General features: G+C 38.5%; 1 protein-coding gene across 1 annotated transcript in view; it reads left to right on the top strand.

The window, feature by feature from the left end:
* Positions 1 to 15593, top strand: part of LOC128635750 (solute carrier family 22 member 6-B-like) — a 31666-nt gene that overhangs the window by 14179 nt on the left and 1894 nt on the right. The window contains exons 6-9 of the mRNA XM_053688865.1: positions 626 to 756; positions 2796 to 3010; positions 9664 to 9772; positions 13192 to 13395. Of these exons, the coding sequence (XP_053544840.1) occupies positions 626 to 756; positions 2796 to 3010; positions 9664 to 9772; positions 13192 to 13395 (659 nt within the window). The remainder of the gene's footprint in view (positions 1 to 625; positions 757 to 2795; positions 3011 to 9663; positions 9773 to 13191; positions 13396 to 15593) is intronic.

Raw genomic sequence — 15593 nt, 5'->3', positions numbered from 1 at the left:
TATACATTACACTATATATCGTACATATATACATTACACTATATATCATACATATATACATTACACAATATTTCACATATATACATTACACATTATATACCATACATATATACATTACACAATATATCGTACATATATACATTACACTATATATCATACATATATACATTACACTATATATCGTACATATATACATTACACTATATATCATACATATATACATTACACTATATATCATACATATATACATTACACTATATATCGTACATATATACATTACACTATATATCATACATATGTACGTTACACTATATATTATACATATATACATTACACAATATATCACATATATACATTATATACCATACATATATACATTACACAATATATTGTACATATATACATTACACTATATATCATACATATATACATTACACTATATATCATACATATATACATTACACAATATATTGTACATATATACATTACACTATATATCATACATATATACATTACACATTATATACCATACATATATACATTACACAATATATCATACATATATACATTACACAATATATTGTAAATATATACATTATATAATTGCCACTATCATTGTGTTTAGATGGTGCGTTGTGAGGTGGAAAAGGAAGATACTGCAAAGTTTTTTAATCCTAATGGTGGCCGCCCCTCCCTGCTGGATCTGTTTAGGACCCCAGGAATGAGGAAGATCACATGCTGTCTGATGTGTGTCAGGTCAGTTAAGCTTATATGTATCTATATGTCTATCTATCATCTATCTATCTATCTATCTATCTATATGATATAAATGCTTAGGGTTCCTGCAGGATTGTCACAGTTTGGGTGTCTGGCCCATTTCCCTTCTGCAGCTACTTGGTGTTTCAATTTTAACCTCTTAATGACCAACTACGTATAGCCATACAATTTTGCAGGACGTACCCCATACGTCGTTGGTCGTTAAGGGGTTAAACAAATGTTAGAATGTTGTATAAACATTGAAAATTCGAAACAAATGAACAAATGTGTTGAATTCGTTTCAATTTTTGAATGTTGCAAAACATTCGCCCATACCTATTATGGAATACAGTTCTAGGGATCAATCTCAAAAAAAGACATTGTGGATTTAGAGAAAGTTCAGAGAAGGGAAGGGCCACAAAGCTAATAAGGGGAATGTAGAATTTAAGCTGTGAGGAGAGGTTAGCCAAACTGGGTCTGTTTTCTCTAGAAAAAAGGCGCTTGAGAGGTGACATGATTACTTTATATAAATATATTCAAGGCCCATATACAGCGATGGCGGAAGCTCTATTTATTCCAAGAAAATTGTTTGTGACAAGAGGTGAAAATTTAAGGCTGGAGAAAAGGAAATCTAATCTCAAGCTACGTAAACTTTTTTTCACTGTAAGAGTAATCAAATTGTGGAACTCATTACCAAAGGAGGTAGTATATGCCAAAAACAGCGTTCAGGGATATTATTACTTGTGTTAAATAGGTCACCGTTTTAATGGTATTAATTTAAGATGAACTTAAGATTTGTATAGGTTGAACTCAATAAACATCTGTCTTTTTTCAACCTCGTCTACTATGTTACTATGTTTAAAGACTGTGGGGCATATTTATAAAAGTGCGAGCGGACATGATACAATGTAGCGTATCATGTCCGCTGCACATCGATAAATGTCGACAGCATATGCTGTCTGCATTTATCATTGCACAAGCAGTTCACCAGAACTGCTTATGCAATACCACCCCCTGCCGCTAGCAGGGGGTGGTCAATCAACCCGATCATATTCTATCCGGTTGATTTCTGTCCACTGCATCAGAGCAGGCAGACAAGTTATGGAGCAGCGGTCTTTAGAAGGCTTGCCGGAAACAAATTTGGCCCCAAAAAGAGAAAAAGAAAGAGAGAAAACACTGCCGCTTGATTATTATTTGCTTGAAAAAAAATGTGTTTTTAGTTCCATGGTCACTGCCAAACATTCTCCAGAAAATTACTGGACAACAGTATGGCAAACAAGACAGGTAGGTTGGTGTGGGTCTCACAATGGCCTCTAACAAGAGACCCTCACTCAGGCTTCACTGTACGACCCACACCAGACATGTTTTAAGCCCTGCTATATATGAATTCTTTACAAATGAACAGTGATTGTTCCCCCCTGGTCACTAGTAATACACTCAAATATCATCTGTCAGTAGCAAATGCAAAACAGTGATTTTATCCTGACAGTAGCAAACACAAAAACAATGATTAAATCCTCTTGTGACTGACATTTGAAAACCCAAAAGAGTGTTTTTGATTCCAGTGGCTGTTGGTAAGATGAATAAATGTTATTTACATGAACCCTTGAAGCCTCAGTCATTAACTGGCAGCAAAAAAAGTGACATTGCCCATGAGCAATGCCACATTTTCTGGTGCTATATTATATTTGTAAAGTATTAAGACATAGGAAGCCTATCTCAGAGAACCTAAAATACTGGACATTTAACTGACCAGTTGAAATACTGGACTCTCCGGTTCAATACTGGACACTTGTTAACCCTAATTCCAGGTGCTCCCTGTTAAATTCATTCTCCCCTGCGGGATTCTCCATTCCAGTTTACCATTGGCCATGACTTTCAGATACAGCCCCCTTATTTAGAGAAGTGAATGAGGTCTGCCCAATACATATGTTGGCACAATATTTCCCTCCATGCCAGTGAGTTTTAGAGCATCCATGCCTTTTTCCCTTTCTCTCCTTATCTCTCTCTAATTATCTCTTTGTTTCTCAACCCTCCAGTTTTGCCACCAACCTGTCATACTTTGGCCTCTCTATGGATCTCTCAGGCTTAGATTTCGGCCCACACCTGGTTCAAGTTATATTCGGGGCCATAGATATGGTGGCCAAATTTACTTGTGCCATGGCTCTCAGCTTGCTAGGCAGACGTACGGTGCAATCCGGATCACTACTCTGTGCAGGGGCACTTCTGCTTCTAACATTCACTGTACCCAAAGGTAAGACACTGGCCAGCATACTGTAATAGCACATGAGGAGGGGGAAGGCAGGTGCCACTTAGGGTGCATAGTCTATATTAAAGGGACAGTCTACTCCAGAATTTTTATTGTTTAAAAAAATAGATAATCCCTTTATTACCCATTCCCCAGTTTTGCATAACCAACACAGTTATATTAATATGTTATGGGTAAAGTCCTAGGATTACCCACGCAGCTCTAGGTAAAGCCTGAAGTAGTGTAATTCTTCATCTACACTATGTTTTTTGCTGGGGGGGTTCAAGGAAGGTGGCCCGCCGATCCTCTGGCAAGTGAACTTTGGGGAACGAGGTTTACAAGGAGGGCTTTGCCCCCCTTGAACCCCGCAGGCAGAGGCAAAAATACACAGTGAAGATGTGGGAATTACAGTGCATCGTATATATGTTTCATAAATGTATTTGTTTCTGAAATGTGCTAAAAAGCAGCAAATTCTGTTTTTTTAATCAAATATAAAGAAGATGTGAATATGTTTGATGAAGTGAGTTGATGCACTCTGTGTAGGTTTATGATGTTACTTTGGGCTTTACCCAGAGCTGCTTGGATAATCCTAATTTACCTACTTTCGGACTTTAACCACAACAAATATATATTTTATCTCTGTGATTACCTTGTATCTAAGCCTCTGCAGACTGCCAACTTATTTCAGACTGCATTTTAGCCAATTAGTGCCCTCTCATAAGTAACTCCACGGCATGAGCATAATGTTATCTATATGCCACACATGAGATATGTGTCAAATGCACTGAGATAAGGGGCGGCCTCCAAGGGCTTAGAAATTAGCACACAAGCCTACCTAGGTTCAGCTTTCATCAAAGAATACCAAAAGAACAAAGCAAATTTGATGATTAAAGTGAATTGGAAAGTTGTTTAAAATTGCATGCCCTATCTGAATCATGAAAGTTTAATTTTGACCAGACTGTCCCTTTAAAGAGACACTAAAGTCTTAATTAAGTTTTCATGATTCAGAAAGAGCATACAGTTTAGTTTCATTACTAAATTGTTCACAGTATTTTTATATGCACATTTTCTGAGGCACCTGCTACCACTGAGTATGTGCAAGATTTCACAGTGTATATATATATATATATATATATATATATATATATATATATATATATATATATATATGCGTACAATGCCTATAATGCCTTAAAGGGACAGTAAAGTAAAAAATCAAACTTTCATTATTATGAGATAGATCATGCAATTTTAAACAACAATTTACTTCTATCAAATTTGCTTTGCTCTTTTTGTATCCTTTGTTGAAGAGCATATCTTGGTAGGCTCAAGCAGAAATGCAATACTGAGAGCTGACTGGTGATTGGATGCTGCTAATTTATGCCTCCTGTCATTGTCTCACCAAATGTATTCAGCTTGTTCCCAGTAATGCATTGCTGCTCCTATCAGCCTATCTAAGGCCTAGATTTAGAGTTCGGCGGTAGCCGTCAAAACCAGCGTTAGAGGCTCCTAACGCTGGTTTTGGCCGCCCGCTGGTATTTGGAGTCAGTGATTAAAGGGTCTAACGCTCACTTTTCAACCGCGACTTTTCCATACCGCAGATCCCCCTACGCCATTTGCGTAGCCTATCTTTTCAATGGGATCTTTCTAACGCCGGTATTTAGAGTCGTTTCTGCAGTGAGCGTTAGAGCTCTAACGACAAGATTCCAGCCGCCTGAAAATAGCAGGAGTTAAGAGCTTTCTGGCTAACGCCGGTTTATAAAGCTCTTAACTACTGTACCCTAAAGTACACTAACACCCATAAACTACCTATATACCCCTAAACCGAGGTCCCCCCACATTGCCGCCACTCGATTAAAAATTTTAACCCCTAATCTGCCGACCGCCACCTACGTTATACTTATGTACCCCTAATCTGCTGCCCCTAACCCCGCCGACCCCTATATTACATTTATTAACCCCTAACCTGCCCCCCACAACGTCGCCGCCAGCTACTTAAAATAATTAACCCCTAATCTTCCGACCGCAAAGCGCCGCCACCTACGTTATCCCTATGTACCCCTAATCTGCTGCCCCTAACACCGCCGACCCCTATATTATATTTATTAACCCCTAATCTGCCCCCCTCAACGTCGCCGACACCTACCTACACTTATTAACTCCTAATCTGCCGAGCGGACCTGAGCGCTACTATAATAAAGTTATTAGCCCCTAATCCGCCTCACTAACCCTATCATAAATAGTATTAACCCCCTAATCTGCCCTCCCTAACATCGCCGACACCTAACTTCAATTATTAACCCCTAATCTGCCGACCGGAGCTCACCGCTATTCTAATAAATGTATTAACCCCTAAAGCTAAGTCTAACCCTAACACTAACACCCCCCTAACTTAAATTTAATTTACATCTAACGAAATAAATTAACTCTTATTAAATAACTTATTCCTATTTAAAGCTAAATACTTACCTGTAAAATAAACCCTAATATAGCTACAATATAAATTATAATTATATTATAGCTATTTTAGGATTAATATTTATTTTACAGGCAACTTGGTATTTATTTTAACTAGGTACAATAGCTATTAAATAGTTAAGAACTATTTAATAGTTACCTAGTTAAAATAATAACAAATTTACCTGTAAAATAAATCCTAACCTAAGATATAATTAAACCTAACACTACCCTATCAATAAAATAATTAAATAAACTACCTACAATTACCTACAATTAACCTAACACTACACTATCAATAAATTAAATAAACACAATTGCTACAAATAAATACAATTAAATAAACTAGCTAAAGTACAAAAAATAAAAAAGAACTAAGTTACAGAAAATAAAAAAATATTTACAAACATAAGAAAAATATTACAACAATTTTAAACTAATTACACCTACTCTAAGCCCCCTAATAAAATAACAAAGCCCCCCAAAATAAAAAATTCCCTACCCTATTCTAAATTAAAAAAGTTACAAGCTCTTTTACCTTACCAGCCCTGAACAGGGCCCTTTGCGGGGCATGCCCCAAGAAGTTCAGCTCTTTTGCCTGTAAAAAAAAACATACACTACCCCCCCCCAACATTACAACCCACCACCCACATACCCCTAATCTAACCCAAACCCCCCTTAAATAAACCTAACACTAATCCCCTGAAGATCTTCCTACCTTGTCTTCACCATCCAGGTATCACCGATCGGTCCTGGCTCCGATATCTTCATCCAACCCAAGCGGGGGCTAGACATCCACTGAAGAAGTCCAGAAGAGGCTCCAAAGTCTTCCTCCTATCCGGCAAGAAGAGGACATCCGGACCGGCAAACATCTTCTCCAAGCTGCATCTTCGATCTTCTTCCATCCGGAGCGAAGCGGCAGGATCCTGAAGACCCCCAGCGCGGAACATCCATCCGGACCGACGACTGAACGACGAATGACGGTTCCTTTAAATGACGTCATCCAAGATGGCGTCCCTCGAATTCCGATTGGCTGATAGGATTCTATCAGCCAATCGGAATTAAGGTAGGAATTTTCTGATTGGCTGATGGAATCAGCCAATCAGAATCAAGTTCAATCCGATTGGCTGATCCAATCAGCCAATCAGATTGAGCTCGCATTCTATTGGCTGATCGGAACAGCCAATAGAATGCGAGCTCAATCTGATTGGCTGATTGGATCAGCCAATCGGATTGAACTTGATTCTGATTGGCTGATTCCATCAGCCAATCAGAAAATTCCTACCTTAATTCCGATTGGCTGATAGAATCCTATCAGCCAATCGGAATTCGAGGGACGCCATCTTGGATGACGTCATTTAAAGGAACCGTCATTCGTCGTTCAGTCGTCGGTCCGGATGGATGTTCCGCGCTGGGGGTCTTCAGGATCCTGCCGCTTCGCTCCGGATGGAAGAAGATCGAAGATGCAGCTTGGAGAAGATGTTTGCCGGTCCGGATGTCCTCTTCTTGCCGGATAGGAGGAAGACTTTGGAGCCTCTTCTGGACTTCTTCAGTGGATGTCTAGCCCCCGCTTGGGTTGGATGAAGATATCGGAGCCAGGACCGATCGGTGATACCTGGATGGTGAAGACAAGGTAGGAAGATCTTCAGGGGATTAGTGTTAGGTTTATTTAAGGGGGGTTTGGGTTAGATTAGGGGTATGTGGGTGGTGGGTTGTAATGTTGGGGGGGGGGTATTGTATGTTTTTTTTTACAGGCAAAAGAGCTGAACTTCTTGGGGCATGCCCCGCAAAGGGCCCTGTTCAGGGCTGGTAAGGTAAAAGAGCTTGTAACTTTTTTAATTTAGAATAGGGTAGGGAATTTTTTATTTTGGGGGGCTTTGTTATTTTATTAGGGGGCTTAGAGTAGGTGTAATTAGTTTAAAATTGTTGTAATATTTTTCTTATGTTTGTAAATATTTTTTTATTTTCTGTAACTTAGTTCTTTTTTATTTTTTGTACTTTAGCTAGTTTATTTAATTGTATTTATTTGTAGCAATTGTGTTTATTTAATTTATTGATAGTGTAGTGTTAGGTTAATTGTAGGTAATTGTAGGTAGTTTATTTAATTATTTTATTGATAGGGTAGTGTTAGGTTTAATTATATCTTAGGTTAGGATTTATTTTACAGGTAAATTTGTTATTATTTTAACTAGGTAACTATTAAATAGTTCTTAACTATTTAATAGCTATTGTACCTAGTTAAAATAAATACCAAGTTGCCTGTAAAATAAATATTAATCCTAAAATAGCTATAATATAATTATAATTTATATTGTAGCTATATTAGGGTTTATTTTACAGGTAAGTATTTAGCTTTAAATAGGAATAAGTTATTTAATAAGAGTTAATTTATTTCGTTAGATGTAAATTAAATTTAAGTTAGGGGGGTGTTAGTGTTAGGGTTAGACTTAGCTTTAGGGGTTAATACATTTATTAGAATAGCGGTGAGCTCCGATCGGAAGATTAGGGGTTAATAATTGAAGTTAGGTGTCGGCGATGTTAGGGAGGGCAGATTAGGGGTTAATACTATTTATGATAGGGTTAGTGAGGCGGATTAGGGGTTAATAACTTTATTATAGTAGCGCTCATGTCCGCTCGGCAGATTAGGGGTTAATAAGTGTAGGTAGGTGTCGGCGACGTTGTGGGGGGCAGATTAGGGGTTAATAAATATAACAGGGGTCGGCGATGTTAGGGCAGCAGATTAGGGGTACATAGGGATAACGTAGGTTGCGGCGGTTTACGGAGCGGCAGATTAGGGGTTAAAAGTGTAATGCAGGGGTCAGCGATAGCGGGGGCGGCAGAATAGGGGTTAATAAGTGTAAGGCTAGGGGTGTTTAGACTCGGGGTACATGTTAGAGTGTTAGGTGCAGACGTAGGAAGTGTTTCCCCATAGGAAACAATGGGGCTGCGTTAGGAGCTGAACGCTGCTTTTTTGCAGGTGTTAGGTTTTTTTTCAGCTCAAACAGCCCCATTGTTTCCTATGGGAGAATCGTGCACGAGCACGTTTTTGAGGCCGGCCGCGTCCGTAAGCAGCTCTGGTATCGAGAGTTGCATTTGCGGTAAAAATGCTCTACGCTCCTTTTTTGGAGCCTAACGCAGCATTTGTTTTAACTCTTGATACTAGAGTTAAATTTATGGTGCGGCCAGAAAAAAGCCCGCGGAGCGTTAACAGCCCTTTTACCGCCGAACTCTAAATCTAGGCCTAAGTATGCTCTTTGACTAAGAGAACAAAGCAAATTTGATAACAGATGTAAATTTGAAAGTTATCGAGAAATGCATGCTCTATCTGTATTAGGAAAGTTTAATACTTTGTTCTTTTGGTATCTTTTGTTCAAAAGCAGTAGATGGCAGCACTATTTCCTGTCATGTAGCACTCCAGACACCTACCTGGGTATCTCTTTAACACAGAATACCATGGAAACTAATCAAATTTAAAAATAGAAGTAAATTGGAAACATTTTGAAAATTGTTTGCTCTGTCTGAATTACAAAAGAATAATTTTTGGGTTTCATATCCCTTTAAGTAATAACATAATCTTCAAAATATTATTAAAGGAAAATTGGACAAAATAAAAATAAAATCACATTGCAAAGTTTTTTTATGCTCATAATAAAACATTTATGCAGAATTAATTTTGACTTTAGTGTCCCTTTAAGATGTTCCATTCAGTTTTAAAGGGACATTAAACACTTTGAGATGGTAATATAAAATGGAAAATTTTATATATTAAAAAACTCTACAATATACTTGAATTATTTGTTTTGTCCCCCTTTCCTGTAATTCCATTCTGAAATTGTGAACTTTTCAGTTCCTGTTAGAAATGGAAGTGCAGATCACTGTTATATACCACACAGCCATTGGCTGCACACTCTAGTGACCTATTTATAACTGTCCCTAATTGGCCACAGCAGAGAAGGTAACCTAAGTTACAACATGGCAGCTCCCGTTGTTTTATAGACTTTATTTGTTGATATTTAAACAGCTAATGAAACTTTAAAAAATATATCTACTTGTTATTCTCAGACTAATATTTTCTTTGAATGCATCATTCTATCTAGCAATTATTTAGTGTTTAATGTCCCTTTAATTCTTGTTTCCCTGCCATGTGTCTTATTTCAGGCAAACAAAAAATCTATTTGATTCTTCCCCTTGTTCTGTTGCAGATTTGCCTGTTTTACGTATTGTTCTTGTGGTTTTGGGGAAGGGCTGCCTCTCAGCATCCTCACTTTGTTCCTATCTCTATGGTGGCGAATTGTTCCCTACAGTGGTCAGGTAAGAAATGAAATAGTTATTGGTCTGCGGCATGAGATAGAAGCCGCTACAGCTGGTACAGTCTGTCACATGATAGAATATGTAGATAGCTGCATAATAAACACAAGGGAAAGGCATTTTATGTTTGTATAACAGATGTTTCAAACTGTATTACCGGTATTTAAATGCTTTTTTTGTCCTGAATAGACCACATTGCTTGTTAGGTCCCTCAAGTAACTGCGGAAATATTTTTTTACATTTTTTTTAGCCAATAAGCATTAGCAGAAAATCCTTATTAGCCAATTAAAGAAGGAGGTCCCTATCAGCCAGTGTAAAATAGCAGGAAGTCCCTATCCGCCAATAAAAAATAGCAGGAAGTCCCTATCAGCCAATATAAAATAGCAGGAAGTCCCTATCAGCCAATGAAAAATAGCAGGAAGTCCCTATCAGCCAATGAAAAATAGCAGGAAGTCCCTATAAGCCAATGATAAATAACAGGAAGTCCCTATCAGCCAATGAAAAATAGCAGGAAGTCCCTATCAGCATATAAGCATTAACCGGAAGTCACTATCAGAAAATGAGCATTAGCAGGAAATACACAACCATTGCTTTTGTATTTGTTTCAGTTTAAAGGGACACTGAACCCACATTTTTTCTTTCGTGATTCAGATAGAGCATAACATTTTAGGCATTTTTCTAATATACTCCTATTATCAAATTATCTTCATTCTCTTTGTATCTGTATTTGAAATGCAAGAATGTAAGTTTAGATGCCGACCCATTTTTGGTGAACAACCTGGGTTGTCCTTGCTGATTGATGGATAAATTCATCCACCAATAAAAAACTGCTGTCCAGAGTTCTGAACCCCAAACAAATTCTTAGATGCCTTCTTTTTCAAATAAAGATAGAGAACAAAGAAAAATTGATAATAGGAGTAAATTAGAAAGTTGCTTAAAATTGCTGCTCTATCTGAATCACAGAAGGAAAAAATTTGGGTTCAGTGTCCCTTTAAATTCAAACAGCTTTTCCTTAAAGGGACAGTCAACATGTGCAGAATTATGTAACATTAAAGGGACATGAAACCCCAATTTTTTCTTTCATGATTTAGGTAGAACATACAATTTTAAACAACTTTCCAGTTTACTTCTATTGCCAAATTTGTTTCATTCTCTTGGTATCCTTTGTTGAAGGAGAAGCAATGCACTACTGGTTGCTAACTGAACACATGGATGAGCCAATGACAATCAGTGTAAATATATGCAGCCACCATTCGGCAGCTAGAATATTTGCTGCTCCTGAGCTTACCTAGATAAACCTTTCAGCAAAGGATAACAAGAGAATGAAGCAAATTAAATAATAGAGCTAAATTGGAAAGTTGTTTAAAATTGTATGTTCTGTCTAAATCATCTCTTATTATGACTTTACTGTCCCTTTAAACCAAACAACACCTGCAAAAAAAATGTTTAAATATTGAACTACCCCAAACACGGCCCCTTGGTAAAGCAGCCGACATAAAAACAAACAACAGGCACGCAAATAATTTATAATTGCAATTTACATAAAGAAATTCTTGCAATTGGTTCTCCAAAGTGTTTTACAGCTGTAATTATTGTTTTGCTGCATTAATAGGGGCTCTGGTTTGTTGCGTGACAACATAATCACGTATTGGGCAGATCTTGCGACCGATGGCAGGAAACCACCGTTAGAGAAAAGCTGGAAAATACAATAGTGTGCAAATTAATTGGAACAAAATGGAAAAACTTAAAGGGACTTAGAACCCAGTTTTTTTCTTTCACCATTCAGACAGAGCAGCACTTTTAAGTAACTTTCTAATTTACTCCTATTATCATTTTTTCTTCATTCTCTTGCAATCTTTATTTGAAAAGCAAGAATGTAAGTTTAGAAGTCGGCCCATTTTTGGTGAACAACCTGGGTTGTGCTTGATGATTAGTGGCTAAATGCACCCACCAATAAACAAGAGCTGTCCAGGGTCTGAACCAAAAATTGGCTGGCTCCTTAGCTTAGATGCCTTCTTTTTCAAATAAAGATAGCAAGAGAACGAAGAAAAATGGATAATGGGAGTAAATTTGAAAGTTGCTTAAAATTGCTGCTCTATCTGAATCATGAAATAAACAAAATTGGGTTTAGTTTCCCTTTAACATTTTCAGATATTTTATTTTGCCTCATTCTGACCCCTGACTCTCTTTCTGCCTCATTCTGACCCTTGACTCTCTTTCTGCCTCATTCTGACCCTTGACTCTCTTTCTGCCTCAATCTGGCCCCTGACTCTCTTTATGTCTCATTCTGACCCCTGACTCTCTTTCTGCCTCATTCTAGCCCCTGACTCTCTTTCTACCTCATTCTAGCCCCTGACTCTTTCTACCTCATTCTAGCCCCTGACTCTCTTTCTACCTCATTCTAGCCCCTGACATCTCTCTACCTCATTCTAGCCCCTGACTCTCTTTCTACCTCATTCTAGCCCCTGACTCTCTTTCTACCTCATTCTAGCCCCTGACTCTCTTTCTACCTCATTCTAGCCCCTGACTCTCTTTCTACCTCATTCTAGCCCCTGACTCTCTTTCTACCTCATTTTAGTCCCTGACTCTCTTTCTACCTCATTCTGACCCCTGGCTCTCTTTTTGCCTCATTCTGGCCCCTGACTCTCTTTCTGCCTCATTCTGGCCCTGACTCTCTTTCTACCTCATTCTGGCCCCTGACTCTCTGTCTGTCTCATTCTGGCCCCTGACTCTCTTTCTGCCTCAATCTGGCCCCTGACTCTCTTTATGCCTCATTCTGATCCCTGACTCTCTTTCTGCCCCATTGTGGTCTTTGACTCTCTGTCTGCCTCATTCTGACCCCTGACTCTCTTTCTACCTCATTCTAGCCCCTGACTCTCTTTCTACCTCATTCTAGCCCCTGACTCTCTGTCTGCCTCATTCTGACCCCTGACTCTCTTTCTACCTCATTCTAGCCCCTGACTCTCTTTCTACCTCATTCTAGCCCCTGACTCTCTTTCTACCTCATTCTGGCCCCTGACTCTCTGTCTGTCTCATTCTGGCCCCTGACTCTCTGTCTGCCTCTTTCTGGGTTCCTTGTCCCTTATTTATGTATACTCTATATAGTTTCATGTTCTTTCAGATCAAGCCAAGACTGTCAGTGGTTCACCACAGAATGTTGGCTATAGCACATAATAATATTTAGCCATAGAAAGTAGCATTATGCATTCACCGTAAATCCTTGCTTCTAGACTAAATTCATCTTCCTCTAGTTATAGGTAATGTTTGTATCTTTATTAGTAATGTATTGAAGGTTTTGCTGGTTAATCTTCCTTCCTTCTTCAGAAATGGAACATCCCAGTTAGGAATATGTTCCCTTCTGATACAGAGGCCAGACAAAAATAACCCTCAGTATAATGTCGCCATTTTGTTTTATCTTACAGACAGACTGGGATGGGAGTCACAACTATGATGGCAAGACTTGGTGGCATCGTATCTCCTGTAGTGTTAATGGCTGGCGGTACATTTCCTTTCCTTCCTTTGCTTCTGTTTGGTGTGGTTCCAATTGTTTCAGGGATAGTTGCCTTTTTATTGCCGGAGTTACACAACGCACCTCTGCCTGACACCATTCAGGAAGTGGAAGAGAGGTAAGCCATAATGCAAACTAACCTTACCCCACTCAAGAATAATCACATTTAAAGGGGTAGTAACATGGGTTTCCCCTTAATTTGTTCCCAGTTACTTGTAATACCAGCTGCAAAGAATAAAATGCATTGAACATTGCTCATTTATTAATTGACCTCACAATCCATTTAAATAGACTGAGCTTGCAGAAAGTCATCCTTATCTTAGCTATTTTCTATACACATATGCCTCTTTTCGTCTATAAACAAAGGCTGATATTTAGGTCCCGATTCTCAAAATTTTGTCGGCATTTAGAGAAATCATCAGCTTATTTTACTGAGCATTATATTGTCAAGTAAGTGTCTCTCCTTAGCATAAAGCTTATTAGTGAACTGAACTTTCTTTAATGAGATAAACAGTTCCCAAAGGTAAAATGCCTCGTAATACTGAAGAGTTGTATTATAGAACCTCGTCATACTACAGTGCTTTACAGAGCCCTTAGAGGAATTGAAATCACATTTGGTTTTGTACACCATTGACAAAGGCTCGTGTGTGAGCCGAAACGTTTGGTAATCAACTTTGCAAATAAACCGGAGTGTTTATGAAAAAACCTGTGTGCCTGCTTTTCTTGGGTCCTTGCTGTAACACGGAGTCCGTCCGTGGGATCCATAACTGCTTTACTGTTTGTCTCTCCCTAGTGTGAGCACCAGGTAGCTGACATACTCGTGAGTGCCGTTCACCTCTGCAATTTTGTATATATATATATATATATATATATATATATATATATATATATATATATATATAAATAGTTTAGCCCTGAGGAAGCCCCGTCTTGCATATGACGTTAGGGGTGAAATGATCGTCGGCATTGGATTAGAGGAGCATGTGACACACCTGCATGTGGAAGTTTGCTTGGTTTGCACGCTATACGAGTTGGCGTTTGTCTGTGTCTCTAACGGCTGTAGCTGTCTTACCATACGGATCATGAGCATCAAGATTACGCAGATGGATTACAGTTCCCATTACCACTTGTACAGATAAGTGATTTACCATACACAAAATTATCGCATTTGACTGGCAATACCGCATAGAGGAGGGTCAATTTTGTTAGACCTATTTGCCAGGAAACGGAACTCTTTTGCAGCATTGGAAATGTGTTTCCTTGGAAATTAACCAACTTTATGCTGTGTTGTACATGCTATATATGCTATATATGGTGACAGCTGTTTGATAAGCCGTGATATTGTGTAAACACCTGATAATGTATCGCCACACTTAGATCCCTATATTATACCTGCCTAGAATTAGCCCCTGCATTTGCAGGGGTCCTGTGTGCACTGTGCAGCTGGGGTGTAGTGTGAGCGGTGCACAGTGTGAAGTGTACATTTCAACATTTTGTATACTATGTTTCTATTTTTGATACATATGATTTTGTTCTCATACAGGGTTACAAGTGTATAGTCACGTGACTTCTTTTATATATATCACAATCTGGGAATGTTGGTAGTATTTTGGTGACATTTGCTGTGATTTTATAGCATTGAGTACCCTAATATATTTGATCTGAGCCATTGCCTATGTTATAGAGATCAATAAATACTGTTGTTAATTATTCAAAAAGAGTGCTTGATCCCCTATCTTTATATATGACGCATTTAATAAGATGTTCTATTTCTTTTATTATAGTCTTTGTTAATATATATATATATATATATATATATATATATATATATACAGTATCTCACAAAAGTGAGTACACCCCTCACATTTTTATAAATATTTTATATCCACAATCCCCTCAAAATAACTCAACACACAGCCATTAAATGTCTAAACCGTTGGCAACAAAAGTGAGTACACCCCTAAGTGGAAATGTCCAAATTGGGCCCAAAGTGTCAATATTTTGTGTAGCCACCATTATTTTCCAGCACTTCCTTAACCCTCTTGGGCATGGAGTTCACCAGAGCTTCAAAGGTTGCCACTAGAGTCCTCTTCCATGACGACATCACAGAGCTGGTGATGTTAGAGACCTTATGCTCCCCCACCTTCCATTTGAGGATGCCCCACAGAAGCTCAATAGGGTTTAGGTCTGGAGACATGCTTGGCCAGTCCATCACCTTTATCCTCAGCTTCTTTAGCAAGGCAGTGGTCGTCTTGGAGGTGTGTTTGGGGTCGCTATCATGTTGGAATACTGCCTTGCGGCCCAGTCTCCAAAGGG

Source organism: Bombina bombina, chromosome 7 (genome assembly GCF_027579735.1).
Source record: "Bombina bombina isolate aBomBom1 chromosome 7, aBomBom1.pri, whole genome shotgun sequence".
NCBI classification, from domain to species: Eukaryota; Metazoa; Chordata; class Amphibia; order Anura; family Bombinatoridae; genus Bombina; species Bombina bombina.
The sequence above is the reverse complement of the archived record's forward strand: the minus strand, read 5'-3'. Positions and strand labels throughout refer to the sequence as shown.